The sequence below is a fragment of the Magnolia sinica genome, chromosome 3 (assembly GCF_029962835.1).
Source record: "Magnolia sinica isolate HGM2019 chromosome 3, MsV1, whole genome shotgun sequence".
Classification (NCBI taxonomy): Eukaryota; Viridiplantae; Streptophyta; class Magnoliopsida; order Magnoliales; family Magnoliaceae; genus Magnolia; species Magnolia sinica.
The window spans coordinates 13,740,996-13,757,181 of NC_080575.1; the positions used below are offsets into that span (position 1 = coordinate 13,740,996).

The 16,186-nt window shown below is 39.0% G+C and overlaps 1 protein-coding gene across 1 annotated transcript; it reads left to right on the forward strand.

Moving 5' to 3' along the window:
* Positions 1–516: 516 nt before the first annotated feature.
* Positions 517–14,152, forward strand: LOC131238810 (purple acid phosphatase 15-like). The gene is made up of 8 exons (XM_058236406.1): positions 517–558; positions 1,426–1,846; positions 4,916–5,107; positions 7,358–7,691; positions 9,884–10,101; positions 11,136–11,326; positions 12,875–13,156; positions 13,794–14,152. The coding sequence occupies exons 1-8, from the start codon at positions 517–519 to the stop codon at positions 13,944–13,946; spliced, it is 1,833 nt and encodes a 610-aa protein (XP_058092389.1). The 3' UTR covers positions 13,947–14,152.
* Positions 14,153–16,186: the final 2,034 nt, after the last annotated feature.

The following is a 16,186-nucleotide window of genomic DNA, read 5'->3' on the forward strand; positions in this document are numbered from 1 at the left end:
AAGGTGGGGGTATTTTCGTCTTGAAATTCCGACTCCGTACCAGGAGGTCCAACTGCGTATCCTAAGTTTGTATTGCTTCCAAAAAACCACTGGATAAAAGGCGGGGTCCACAGTCGTAAATTTCTCTAGTTTCAGGCTTTCCATCGTAGATGCAAGTAACAGACTCGTTTTCCTCAGTGATACGCTACGTGCCTTACATTTTCTAAGTGGCTTGCAAGCACCCACACGCACCCTTTTCCACACGCAACGTTATACGCAGCACACGTGCCACCCTAGTTAGTTTACAGAAAATATGAGCAGTGCATGAGGTGTCTATCAGCATGAAGATAACCATGATCGAAAATCAGAGAGGTCTACTCATTAGGTGGGCCACACGTGTACTTTGCATATGGACCGTTGGAAAGTTTTGTTAAGTTGCTTATTCATTACATATAGGGGTGGCCCACATGATGAGTGGAACGTAAAAATAGGGGGAAGGTGCATGGATATGTCCGATGCTCCAGCAAGACTTCTATAATGTGGAGAATATCTAGAGAAAGGATCAGGACCATCCATCAGGTGTGTAGTACCACAGACGACCCACAGTTCAAAATGGACTTGATAACTCCCTAGTATGTATGGCCCACGTGAACTGGACTTCTATCCACTGCGCATATGGCCGCATGTACCGAGTAAAAAAAAATGATATTATGGGATGATCTAACCGTTCAGTGTTGGATCATTTCAATTTGTGGTCCATATTGAAACGTTATTAGGATTCTTTCGTCAGGTTGATTTCGTAGCATCCCCTGTCTTTAGTGGGGCCCACAATATCAACAGTCTGGATCGCATGGATAGTATAATTCGGAAGCCGATTGCGTCCTGCTCGCGCCTGGATGATAATCCGTCCAAACAGGGACTCTTTGGGGTCCACCGTGATGTATGAGTGTATCGATTCCGTCTATACATTTTTTCAGATCATTTTATAATACAAGACCAAAAATAAGAAAAATCCAAATCTCAATGGACCACACCACAAAACATCGATGAGAATGACACATACCGTTGAAACCTTCCTAGCAGCCACCATGATTTTTTTTTCTTTACATCCAACCTATTGATAAGGTTTTATAGACCTGGATGAAGTTAAAACACAAATATCATCTTGATCCAAAACTCCTGCCGCTCCCAAGAAGTTTTAATGGTGGACGTTAAATATCCATTGTGTGGTTCACTTGAACTTGGAATCTATCTCATTTTTTGTCTCACATAATACAATGATATGAAAACATGTATGAACGGAGTGGATAAAATAAATACATCAATGTGGGCCCCACAGAGCCACAGGACGCAATCCGCTTACGTATGTTACTGGTGCACATCCTGCAAGCTACAATTTTAGGTAGTACCGCGAGTCACCTGCCCTTTCCCGTTTCATAAAAACAGATAATAACGGTAAGATCCGAAAATCTGGCGGATTTCATAACACTTAACGGTCACGAAAAACGCAAAAACACACCACAACGGTATATATTCGGCTACTCTTTCTCTTACATATATATATACACACACTTTCCGGTGTATAGTCGAGTCGGAATCCAAACAATGGTACTGATCTTTCTCTCATTTGCCTTGATCTCTCTATCAATTACTGCTAATTTCTTTGTGGTGGGCCACATCCCAACGACGCTCGATGGCCCTTTCGATCCAGTCACGGTCCCATTTGATGAAAGATTCCGTGGCCATGCTGTTGATCTACCACCGTCTGATCCGCGGGTCGCTAGGCCCACTAATCTCTTCGAACCAGAGCAGATCTTGGTCTCTCTTTCGGCAACGTATGATACGGTCTGGATCTCTTGGATTACAGGTTTTCTTGCTTTCTTTCTTTTTTCCTACTTTCGTCGGTTGAATTGATGTTCGAGCGAAGGTATTTGAAAAGAAATTTCAGGAATTCAAACCGATAGAAATGGAATTTGTTTGGGTTTAGTCCTTCCCATGAAAAGAATACTTGGATTGTATCCGTTTGAATGGGTGAATTGGGATTTCGAAAGTGATGATTGGCTCTCGACATGTACTTCAAATACAAACCATCCAAATTGTGGGTCCCACAGTCGATGTGGTTTGGTGCATGGACGAATAAACAGTCCTAACCATCTGATGAGTGATTACTTAATGGAAATTCATTGTTTTCAAATCTGGAATTCACATTTCCAAGTAGTTATTATCATTTCTATTTATTTTTAATTTTTTTCTATCTTCTATTTGCCTCAACCATGGATTTTCAAGCACTAAACGGCAGTGCTCAACATCTGCCAAAATGACACACATGTGAAATTTGGGCCTAGAGCCGTTCATCAGAAGGGGTCTGCGATGAAATGCACTAGCGAAGAAGTGAGGCTGATCTACCTGCCAGTTGGGGGTATGGATATGCATAAATGGATAGTTTATCAGGGATGGATGTGTTCTCCACATGATAAGTGGAGCAGCTAGACTTTTGGTCTAGGGCGCACTCACCACTAGACCTGTTTGATGAACAGCTCAGATCTTGCACGCTTCTGTCATGTTGACATTAGTGGGGCCCACATCAGAGGGTTCCATTCTATTTGTGGGAATCGATCAGATTTTATGACACTTTTCTTTCAGATATCTCTCCTTTCTTTTGAATGATACAGATTGTGTTTGCTGAAGGTGAATTAGATGTTGAAATCAATGGTTCAAAAGCAGTTACACTTGGGTCCACGTGAAAATAACAGCTATGTTTTTTGTTTTTTTTCCCTTAAAATGGCATTATATTCCATGAGGTAGCACTGTTATATTTCACAAGGTAGCACTGTTATATTTCAAAAAAAAAAAAAAGCATCTTCTGTTAATAACAGACATTGTTCTGTTATATAATGGCTGTTATTGAGAAAATATTACCAGCACTACATAGAATGATGTAGGATTACCATTCCCATTATAACAACTGTTATGGTGCTTTTTAAGACCCTGGTTATAGAAACAAAAGCATCTAATCGGAGTAGTACCCGTTCGTAGCTGAAGTACTCGTTTGATTTTCCTCAATTAATCTACCAAGAACAGAAAAATCCAATCAAAAGGACGAATTTTTATTACTTAAGCTCGCTAGATATTGTATTTGAAAAAAAATGGATTTTTTTTTTCCCCTTCATAAATTGAAATGGCATAATGTAGATTGAGAATGTGAAATGAGAAAAATGCAGTATACCCACATTGTTTCTTTAATCTATCGGAAGTTGAGTCAGTTTTAGGAAAACTCCCTTCTTTTGAATTTGGATTTGAGGAATTTCAAAGATTGTATCTGTTAATGGTTGGGGGATGGATCAAGGAAAGCCCGATCGGAGGTAGAAATGATCTAGGTCATCAAAATTTTAAATCAATCGTATTTCACAGATTGAGATGAGTTTTTCGACATATTATATATGAATTTGAGATGGGAGAAGGAGAAGCTACTTAAGTCTGTTGTTAATAGATGTTTTAAATCTGAGGAAATTTAACTAGCTCGAAAAAGTTCGGGTAAAAGTCCACCAACAATGTATTTTTGAACTTTTGAGAAATTTGACCAGTTGAAGGATAGGTTCGATTAGTCGGAGGTTACGCAGATTGTGCGCGGACTGCGTAAATTTAAGGCGGTTTTCGGATTATTCCAAGTCGGTGCAAAAGTTGTGATTTCTCAACTATAAATAGGAATCCCTAGGGCCATTTTAAGATATTTTAAGGCTTCTTAAAAGTATTCCAAGGGTTTCTAAAAGGGGTTCTAGGATTTCAAAGGGGTGGAGAAAGGGTGTGATTCAAGGTTGTTTGAATCGGATAAGTCTTCTGTCTTTATAATTTTTGCTTTTATAGTGAATATCTGTCGCTTTGTGCCATGATTTTTTATCAAAAGAATTTTTCTACGTTGAATCTTTACGTTCTCTTGTGTTTGTCTGGAGCTCTTGGATTGCTATCCTAGATCCATCTCTGTGTGATTCTGCAGAACAATCCCCAACAAAGTCAACCAACCCTCTATGTCAAGTTGTCCATGCCGAATTTGCGAGATTTCATTATATGCATGTTCCAAAGTCCCATTTATTTTAGTTTTTAGTATAAATAGTAAGTTTTAAGTCAAGTATAACTTTTGATCATTTGAGTTGTAGAAGTTGTACTTAACATGAAAATGGCTTAGAAAAGTTAGGAGAATAACATAGTTGGGCCAAATTGCACACTTACTATTTTTGGCCAAAAACCATGAAATCTTGTTTATAAATAGTAAATTTACTATTTATAGTAAGTCATGTTTTTATGTTGTTTGAGTTGGAGTAAGTCTAAAACTTTGTCCTAGGTTTGAACTCATTATTTAAAGAGTTGTAACTTCATTTTTTTAAAACCAATAATCAAATTATTTTAAATTTATCAGGAATTATTCCTACTTTTATCTCTCGTTAATTTGGGAAAGCTTTGTGAGGAGGCCAAAGAGCTTCGTGGATTTTTGAGTGGTTATTCCCTAAGAAAGATGGTCAACAAGCTCATCACGTCCCTCCTTGCACCAATGGTGATGTCAATAAGCAATTCAAATGTTAAAGGAAAAAAACATTGAATCAATGTAGTTCTTTTATATATCAAAAGCATTCTGGCAGATTCTTTTTCTATCTCAATCTTTTCCAAGCACAATCACATCCGTCTGAAATTGCATCCCCTATTTGGGTTTTGATATAAACTCATGTTTTAACTGAATTAGCACTCTGCCATCTTGGAAACCATTCTCCTCGTTTTGAAAATGGATGAATTGAGAAAAGATGTGTTATTATAAATGGAACAGGGTTGGCATTGTTACAGTAACCTCATCCATCCCAACGGAAATCTCATTTGCTTATGACTGTTACACAATTAAATCTTTCTGGTTTGATATTTGAAGATTTGGGTCGGTGGATGATTGCAGGAGAGTTCCAAATTGGCGACCATATAAAGCCGTTGGATCCTAAAACTGTATCTAGTGTGGTCCGCTATGGGAGGTTGAGATATCCGTTGATGTATAAAGCGACCGGTTATTCACTCATTTACAATCAGCTCTATCCATACAAAGGCCTCCAGAATTACACTTCTGGAATCATTCATCATGTTCATCTCACAGGTGCACTCCTACTATGGGTTTTATATATGTTCTCTTCTCATTATAAGAAATGCAGAATCAATGCCTGATTTTATATAAATAACTGTTTGTATGGAATGAGACTGATTTCTATGAAAATTGAAATTGTTTTTTTAATGGTTAGAGGATTTGTACAAGTGGGGCCCATGGTTTGGTGATCCAAACCACTTATCTGATGGTTCCCAAAGAGGATGGGAAGAACACTTAGTATCTGGACTTCTTTTCCATTGAATGCTAATTGTTGTTGTATTCTTTCAATTGTCCGATGAAGCTAGTCCCTAAGAGTGGGGCCATGATTTATTGATCCAGACCATTGATCGGATAGAACCAAGAAAATGAGGATGACCCAAAAGTCTTCCTGACTGGAAATATCCCAACCGTCCAATTTTGGCCTTTTTTAAACCCTAAACTCTTTCTGTGTTTTTATCTTAAGAATATATTAGGCCACTCATATGGTTGGACATGTAATCTGGGTGGTTTTTGAGGGATCCCCACCCCAAATAGGGCCCATCAGATTAATGGGTCTAGAAGACTGGAACCATGGTTCCCATTTGTACACATTGGTGCAAAAGTTCTTGTTCAGATACATCAGGACCCTATAATTCCTTGTTATTTGATATGCTGGCGGAGTATGAGAGTAGCACGCATGCACCTGGTCATCTTACACGTGGCATGCATATATCTAAATCTGAAACCACCCAAATAGGAAGATTTTGATGATATGATCGTGATCTCAGATTCATGGACATTTGTTTGTTGAATTTAGATCATTAACTACTTTCCATTTTAACCGTCCATCGACTTCCAAAAATTTGGCGGTGGGGATTTCATGTTTGATGTGGTTTTTTGGTTTTGGTATGTCTTTATTGGGACCATCCACCATTTAGGTGGTTAGGAATATGTATGGCACGTTTATGGTAACTGTGTGCATGTGTATGAATCATCACACTCAGCCAGAGTATCAAAATTTTATCTTCAGATTTGATAAAAGTCAGTAATAATTAGTTTTGAAGCCTTCCGAGGAATGATACTATCAGACTGGTGTCATGGCTCATCTGTCAGAGCCCCTGAAATCAGGCCCACCAAACCAGACTTTAATACAATGGACTTTCTATATGGTGGCTCCTGTGTGGGTTGTTGTAAATAATGTGTTGAAAACATTAGGTAATATTTATAAAAAGAAAATAAAATAAGAAAATATGACTTATTTGTTTGAGTCAAGGCATGGCTAACTAAATATGTTTTTCTTGGACCACATCATAAGTATAACAGGAATCTTGGACAGTTGACCTCCAGGCTACAACGAATATAATCCAGTCTCAATGGTACACTCGTTGTACACGGATTCAAATCAGATTGTAGAACTTAATTGAAGTGAGTTCACTTGACAGTGAACTTAGTTGGCAAAACAATACACTAAATTGTTTAGGTTTAGTGTACATTAGGTACTTAAAGTACCGTTTCAAATGGGTTTGAGAACCCAACCCCTGCAACCGCCCAATCAGACACGTCCACACATAGACCCACACCCAGACAGACAAGCACGCACACAGCCCCAGTTGGGCTCGGCGTGCATTGTAAAGAGATGTTCCAACCCAAATGGTTATTCCTCCTTATCGACTTAAACCTTATACAAACCACATCTCATATATAAAGAGAGTCGTTATTCCTCCTTAACGACTTATATATATATATATTTCTTTGTTTCTTTCCTATGTAAGACAAGAAATTAGCTACACTAAAATCAAAATGACTTTCAAAATAAAAACATGGAAAAAAAAAAACTTTAAATTTATTTTAAAATCCTTTTTAAAATATAATATGGGTTGGCCATAAATTAAACATAATTACAATCAGCCAATCCTAACAATATGGCTACAAAACCCCACATAATATGAACCATTCCTTCTTTGTAACCCATCTATTTAGAGGAAGCCAATCATACACTCCCATTCATCCACTGGATCATGTCCACTTCATGGTGGGCTCCACCAGATGAATGGTCTGAACCATGCCGATGACACATGATTGGGTCCAATCGCTGGATCTCAGTAAATAGCGGCACCATGGAGCTCTGATGGTACCATTTCCAAAACAATTTAAAAAATGGAATAAAAAAAAGATGAATTAGCTATAAATAAGAGCTTCATTTCTCATATTTTCAGTTCATTACTAATCTTCCCATTATCTAAGATTTTCTAATATTCAACACTTTCAGTTTTCTCTCTCTAGGTCTGAAACCAAACACACGATACTACTATCGGTGTGGTGATCCTTCTATACCAGCCATGAGCAAGATCCATTCTTTCAAGACAATGCCAGCTTCGAGCCCACTAAACTACCCAAGTCGAATTGCTGTGGTAGGAGATCTTGGCCTTACATACAATACTACTTCAACGATCGATCATTTGAGAAGTAACAATCCGGACCTGATTCTGTTAGTCGGCGACGTAACATACGCAAACTTATATCTCACTAATGGAACTGGGGCTAATTGCTATTCATGTTCGTTTCCGAATACTCCCATACACGAAACCCATCAACCTCGTTGGGATTACTGGGGAAGGTGAAGTAGAAGATTTTCATTGTTTGATGGAATTTCTTTGTTTTTCATTTTGATGTTTGGGTTGGTAGAAAACAGAATTCTAATGTATATGCATTGTTTGTTAATGCATGGACACATGCATTTGGGTGAGCTTGCACATGCAATTGGGCTATTGAGATGCTGCTAATGGATGGATGGTATAGCTCGCCGTCGATGTCATTGTATCTGATATCTTGAATATCGGTTCACTTAAATGCATGTGTGTATGCTTGACCCGGTAATGCCATAGATGCACATATCAGTGTTGTCTAATGTCTTAAATATGTTTGTAACAAAGTCTATTGATATCATCGCCAGACCACTCGATATCATCGAGCATATGTTGATGTCAGCAACGGATGCTCAATCCCATTAAGAAAATTTGGAAAAAATCACAATTAATTGATGGACAGTTTTGGAGGTTACTACTCGATAGCATCGAAGGATCTTCGTTGTCATCGATTGGTCCTTGATAGTTGTTAATGTCATCGAAGGACCCATCAAAGGCACGCGCAGAATTGTGTAAGTGCGTGATTTATTTCTTATTCCGGTTGGTTCAAGGGCTTTCTAAGTTATTCTAAATGGTTCAAGGGCATAGCTATGGATTCAAATGAGATTTGAGAGTTGTTCGAACCGGTAAGATCATATATCTCTTGTAATATTGCTTTTATAGTGCATTACTTGTCGCTTTGTGCCGTGGTTTTTTTTCGTAAGGGTTTTTTTCCACGTAAAAATCAAATTACCTTCTTGTTGGGTTTGTTTGTAGGATTGTAATTACTTTGCTTAATTTTGTTTTGTGTGCTTCCACGAGTCCTGACAGTCAATTGGGATTTGCTTATATAAGTATCAGCATGCTACCCATGGTTAGTATCAGCATGCTACCCATGGTTAATTAAGTCAAGCCAGCCTAATGGTCCCGTATTTTGAATAAACTATCATGATTTCTAGTCATTGAGATTTGTTTATTTTTAATCCTCACGGAGAAGAAATATGACCTCTAATGCATAACTACAATGAGCTAAAATGAGATGAACTCATTTCAAGTGGCACCTAAACAGGTCCTAATGATGTGTTTAGATGCAAAAGCAAAATTAAATTGCGGTTACCGTTCTTTCAAGTCTGACATGAAAATAATGCAATTGAGATTTGGAGGCTATACTCACATTAATTTCCACTCTATTAGACTAATAATTGCAATCCAATTCTACAATCCATCCAAACGCACCAGAACAGAATTAGTAAATGTGAGCCCAAGTATAAAAATCACGTCTGTAGGAATTAGTCATAGAGAAGAACTTTAATATGCCAACACCATGTATCCGGAATTGAATTTGAAGATGAGAAATGAAATTTACATCCATGCTTTCGATCACATAACAAAGATTCTATGAAATTCATGGTTTTAAGAGCGTTTGGGTTGTGATGTGCCTAGGGAACAAAACCAGTACAACTCAGTTCGACTGGGTCCCATATTGGTGTGATGACTCATTTTGCAGTGGATAGTTCTTTCAGACCATGGTGTAAATGGTGTTGTCTAAAGTCTTAAATCTGTCTATAACAAAGTCTGTCGATGCCATCGATATACTACTCGATTCTATCGAGCAGATGTCGTTGCCATCGACAAATGCTTATTCTATCAAAAAAATTAAAAAAATCCCTGTTGATCGCCGGACAGGTTGGAGGTTGCTACTTGATGACATCAAGAGTTCTTGGATGTCATCGACTGGCTTTTGATGGCTGACGATGCCATCGAAGGTACCATTGAAGGCGCATGTAGAATTGCAAAGTTGTGTAATTTGTTTTTTATTTTGGTTGCGTTATTATATATACCAGGTGTAATCGGGATTAAGGTAAGGATTAGGGTTCTATAAATATACTTAAAGGTTTGAGAGGGATTTTGAAGGGAAAAATGCTTGGGCTTTTCTTCCCGTGGCTTTGATCGGTGAGGTTTTCATCTCTTGTAACTTTATTTTTATAGTGTATTATCGATTTGTGCCATAGTTTTTTTCGAATGAGTTTTTCCACGTAAATTTAGATTGCCTTCTTGGATTTGTTTGTGTGATTTTAATTATCTTGTTTGATTTTTCTCTGTATACTTCTACAAGTCCCAACAAATAGTGCCCTGCTAAATACTCAATATTACTTTGTAATGGTGTTTGGATGTGTGTTTTCAGGTTTATGGAGCCTTTGGTTTCGGAAGTCCCGATGATGGTTATTGAAGGAAACCATGAGAGAGAACAGCAGGCCGAGGACCAGAGCTTTGTCTCTTACAGTTCTAGATTTGCATTCCCCGTCGAAGAAAGCGGATCTTTTTCTACATTTTACTATTCTTTCAATGCAGGGGGAATTCATTTTCTGATGCTTGGTGCTTACACTGATTATTACCGATCAGGTAATAGCTCTCTATCTAAATGTACCTGTTGTAGTTCAAAACTCAAAGAAGCTGAGTCGACTCAGATGGTTATACTTCACCTGGGCTGAGTCGACTCATCTCGGAGATGACAGTTTAGCCTCTACTGGCCCGAACTGAGGTTTTTAACGTATTGGTGAAATCTAGTTGAGTCAACTCAAACGAGTCTTTTTTTTCCTTTTTCTTTTTCTTTTTTAATTATGAGCTTAACATGGTGACTCCTAGCCGAGTCAACTCAAATGAGTCTTTTTTTCTTCTTTTTTTTTGCTTTTTTCTTTTAGAGGTGCGCACAGTTCAGTTTGGTCCGATTCTAGGGTGAAACCGGAACTGAACCATTTCCAATGGTTTCAGGAAAACTAGAACTGTAACTGGAACCGGACCGTTTGCACCCTTGAACCAAACAGAACCGGACCGTAAAAAACCGGTTTAGTTTTACGATTATGGGCTTTTTATAATTCAGTTCAATTGCATTATTTATTTTTATAATCCACCTCAATTGCATGATTTTTTTTTTTTTTTTTAATTCAGTCTAATTGCACGGTTCTTGAAAGATAAAGAGAGGCCATGAAGAGGGGGAGAATAAAGAAAAATGAGGCCTTTTTTGCTCTTTTTTTTTAATGTTAAAAAAATTAAATATTAAATATTTATTGACTGAGGGGTCCCGTTCTAAGTTCTGATCCAAAGTTCAGTTCCACGGTCCGATTCGGTTCTACAAAACCCTAAACCGAGAACTGAACCAAACTAACTGATTCTCTGATTTTCGGAATCAGAACCAGACCCGGTGCGCTTCAAAACCGGACCAAACCGTGCGGTCTGATCGGTTCCGGTCCAGTTTACCAGTTCGACAGGTACTGTGTGCATGCACCCCTAAGTCCTACCATCTATTTTGTAGGCCCTTTATTTGGATGGTTGTAATCATCTGATCAGGGTGATAGTGGGACCATTTGTAATCCATCGAAGAACCATCCTATCCAATGGACCACCATGATAAACCCATCTAATTTTTATCAATGTAGGGGATCAATACAAGTGGTTGGAGAGGGACTTGGCCAATGTAGATAGAAGAGTAACTCCATGGCTGGTGGCTGTTTGGCATCCACCTTGGTATAGCTCTTACAAGGCCCACTACAAAGAAGCTGAGTGCATGAGGTTGGAAATGGAGGAAATACTCTACTCTTATGGCGTCGATATCGTCTTCAATGGACACGTACGTATGTGACAGATCAACGGTAACCGTCCTCTTTCTCGCCGTAGATCTGGTGGGGCCCAGCCAATCATCAGGTGGTTTGGATCTGGACCATTGCTGCATTCATTGCATACTTTGTGGCCCAGCCGCTATTGGATCTAATTAAGTTTTGGAAAGGGCCCACCTAATCAGGAGATGGATGTGGCATACACGTGCTACATTGGCACGTGTGGGCTTGATCCATATATCAGGTGGGCCCTGATCCAGAATTAGGTGCGCTTGTATATGCGAGTTGAATGTGGACTATTGGGTTATGTGGCCCACCTAATAATATTGGACCACCCGATCAAGGATGGATGTGGCATACTCACTACATTGGCATGTGTAGATAGAGTTGTACACGAGTTGAGCTTGGCACTTAGTAGCTAACCCCATCTCGAATTCGGCTCAACTCGGTCCTCGAGCCTGACTGGCCAGCTCGGCTAGATTCGATCAACAACTCAGGCAGTTCGAGTCGAGTTCAAGCCTTTGCGACATTTTCTCAAACACATAGAGTGTACCTTCAATTTCTCACAGTATGCAAAACAGCATCAACAATTTATAAGTATTTCATCAAACACGCGACGGGAAACATTAAAATCAAGATGCGAGGGTTGTTTTATCATGTAAAGTTTATTTTTAATTTTATTTTTGTAGTAATTTGTTTTGTATCCATACCTTCTTCGCCACCACTCTATCCCGCGGAGAATGTATACACCCGAAACAACACTTCGTTGAGTCATTTCATCAAACACTTGGCGAGCAATGTCAATATAAAAATAACCGAGTCACTAAACTTATTCGATCCGAGTCAATTCGAGTTGAGGCTCGATCTGAGTCGATTAGAGCTTGGACAAGCTTGAACTCAGCTCGAAATTTTTTCGAGCTCTAAATATCAGCTCAACTCGGTTTGAACTCAGTTTCAAATCGAGTCAAATTGAGCTTTTTCGAGTTGAGTTGAGCGAGTTAACCAAGCTAACTCGATTCATGTACAGCTCTATGTGTAGATACACAAGTATGCAACTCAATAACTGTCTTTTTTTTCTCGCGCATCAGATGGGCCCTGATCCATCATCGGGTGGCTTACATGTAGTTTCAATGTGGACCGTTGGCCCATTCTTGCATGCCTGTATGGCTCACATTATCAGGGATGGATATCACGTTCTTGTGCTACATCGGCACATCAGGTGGGCCCAGAACCATCATCAAGCGAGCTTACATATGTATTTTGAATGTGGACCTTTGTTCCATTTTTTCATACATCTGGTGGCCCACCTATTATCAGACAGATCTAATTTTTGGGTAGGGCCCACCTGATTAGAGGATGGATGTCGTAAACTCATGCTTCATTTGCACGTGATGAGGTGGGCTCACATAAGTCCTTTTGATGTGGACCATCGGCCCATATATTTCAAGGATGTGGGACACACCTGATTATAGGCAAGGTATCTATATGGAGGAGCCCATCTGATGATGTCCCACATGATGGATGGCTAACTTTTTTTCCTCATTTGGTGTTTGAATGATCAGGTCCATGCTTATGAAAGATCCAACCGTGTTTATAACTATACGTTGGATCCATGCGGCCCAGTTCATATTGTGGTTGGAGATGGAGGCAATCGAGAAAAGATAGCAATCTCACACGCCGACGATCCGGGCAACTGTCCAGACCCGTCGATCATACTGGATTCTTACATGGGCCATTGTCCAAATAATTTTACAGTGGGCCCTGCGGCTGGTAATTTCTGTTGGGACCGACAACCCGATTTCAGTGCATTTAGAGATAGTAGCTTTGGCCATGGAATTCTAGAGGTATTACTAACCATCTCATCCTTACCATAGGTCTATCCGTAATGGGTCCACCAGATGAACGGTCTAGATCACAAAAAAGGTGGGCCCCACCTGCACATCGCTGGGCCTATGATGACAAGCTTCATGGAAGTAGCAAGAAAGTGCGACCCTAAATGTCATTGCTGATCAGGACCATTGATCTGGTGGAACACCGAGTGCAAGGTTTATAGATTGAAAATTGAAGTCTGCCGTTTAATTTTCTGAACTTTGTTTCATCCGTCCATTTGAGGGCCACCGATAGGATGGCTACCACACTGAGATCACCTTAATTAGTGGGTTATCATCCATCCTCATGATGGCCCATCAAATCTACGGTCCTGATTATCAGCGCTACACACATGCGACGTGCAACATTCCGTTGCATTGAGATGTCAACGGGTCAGGTTCTCGGGTCCTAGAGTACCCCTCGGTCTGATCTCTGGGTACCCATCGGGTCTTTGGACCCTGGTTTGATTGGGGTTGGGTCAGGTTCAAATAAGATCATTTACAGAGTCTGGACCACCCAATGGATGGATTAGATTGGACACAAAAATCGGGTCAATCAATCGGGTCTGTCGGGTTCTCAATGCTAACATAGGTGTGCAATGGAAACATGCAGGTGGTGAATGAGACCTATGCCTTGTGGACCTGGCACAGGAACCAGGACTTGTATGACAGCAATCCTGGGGATCAGATTTACATAGTGAGGGAGCCAAACAGGTGTCCCACTCAGCCCAAGCTGTTGATCAAGCGGTGGGGATTGAATCTTTAATTTGATTAGGACACAAACCATCACGTTTTTGTTGTTGTAGTTGAAGAAAAATGCATAGGCATTGTTGTTGTAGTAGGAATCAAATGATATTAATCTTCATCATCACAAAACTAGGATTCTCCATGACAATAGAGAATGAGGAGGAGACATAGTAGGTAATATACTTGTATGTGGAGATGTAAAGGAATACAAGAGATTGAAACCTCTCTCTCTCAATGTTAAGTCTAGTTGGGTCTTTTGTTTTGTTGGGTTTTTTTCAAAAAAAATAAAAAAATGTAGTTTTTTCAAACCTAAAATTTGGAAAAAGAAAAAATTTTACAAGATTTGGCTTTTGGTGTTTTTTGGTAATTTTTTAATTATGAATGATGACACAACTCTAAGTAAATGAAATATTTTTTTAACTTAAAATCTACAAGAGAGTTGCCATTGATGAAAAGACATTATTAAAAAACAACACCATATTTCATGAAAATGATTTAAGTAGTACTTCATTGGTCGATAAAAACTCATTTATAAGTCATTGACTATCCCCGTATGATTTCGTGCTCCACCTAGCCCCATGTACAGATGAAAACATCTCCTTTCCCCGTGTTGGTGTCTTCCCTACACTTAAATGAGAGCATTTCTCTTTTACATCTCTCCTTTTGTTATTATTATTATTATTATTTTTTAAAATCTTAATCTCTTCATTGATTTGGGTATTTTAGGGGTAGCCTTCAAACGTATCAAACGAACATAACGAGTTGCATTGAAAAAAATATGTTTGAATACAATTTTCAATTTCCTGTATCAAAGTATATTTATGTGATTTAGGAGAAAGCTTATTATATCTTGGAGGTAGATTTATAATAACCTCAACGCAAACAGACTTAACCACCGATATAAAAATATTGCGTTAACAATAGCGGCACGACGTGCCTTAAACTTATCTTTTAAGTGTATTTTTCAATGTTTTCTCTTCTTCCATATACCTCTCAACTTCCAATAGTTTATACAAGCAAGTCATATAGGTATATGATCCAGGCAGTTTGTTTAATAAGACTCGCTACGATGGGTGGGCTATTCTAAAAAGAGAGAAAAAGCTCCCACCCTAAAACTATCCCAATAATCAATCTATGAATGTAGATTATATATTCTCTTTTTAGGAGAAGAACAGTAGGCCCCACATTGAAATTTTGTAGAGATAGAGATCCGTAAAAAATCTTCTAAAAATTGTAAAGATTTTCTATGTAGACTAAATAAAAAATTTTCCATTTTCAAGAAAGTTGTAGAAATAGAAATTAATTTTCATCTGGCATCTCACATGGACGATCGAACCGTTGATCTCAATGTTGAAACACACTCTCTCTAGCCATTGGAAGGGACCCATTTCATCCCTCAAAAGCGTGTGAAAAGAGACCAACGGTCTGGATCGGTTAACCATCGGTCCAGCTTGTACATTAATAAAACCGCGTACACCATGGATATCCTCGGGTCAGAGAGTACCCGTACCTTCTCCTTCCTAACGCCCATATGCTACTCGCATTGATAAGGATTGCCGGGTTGGATAGGCAGGCAGACGGAAAGGGACTTTGATACTCTGGCGGAGTGTGATGGTTCATACGCATGCACTTATAAATGGTGCTCTATTCACTCAAGTAATGAGATCAAACCATCCGAATAATTAATGGGCCCCATTTTATGGATCATTATATAAAAATTTAAGGAGAACTGATGACTTGAGTAGTTAATCATTGGACATCCATTGAACAGTTAAATTGAAAATTATTCAACCGTTCAAATTCAATAAACAGATATGTTCTATAATCAGAGATTAGGTTTGTTATTTCAATCTGATTTTGACATCACGACTTATTGAAATTTGGTCCCAGTAATTGGACCGTTTAACCTAAATTCATGCATGACAGCTGTACAGTGACCAAGTGCAGGCACATAAACAACTAAGCTCCGCCAAAGCATCAAATAACTCACGTGCGTGATTCGATTCCTTTGGTCCCCATGCACGTACAAATCACAAGCAGTCTGATATTTGTTTGTCCTAACCGTCCTTTGGTTCCTCTAATTATGAAGTTCAATCCTAACCGTCCAACTCATCGGACCATTGTTGATTGATCACTTCCCGAATTTCTCACTGATCAATGGAATGGACGGTTAAAATGAAATGGAAAGTAGTCTGATTCAACAAGCAAATATCAGACGGTTAAGATCACCCGTGATAAGTCTGATCCGAGCTGTGGTCA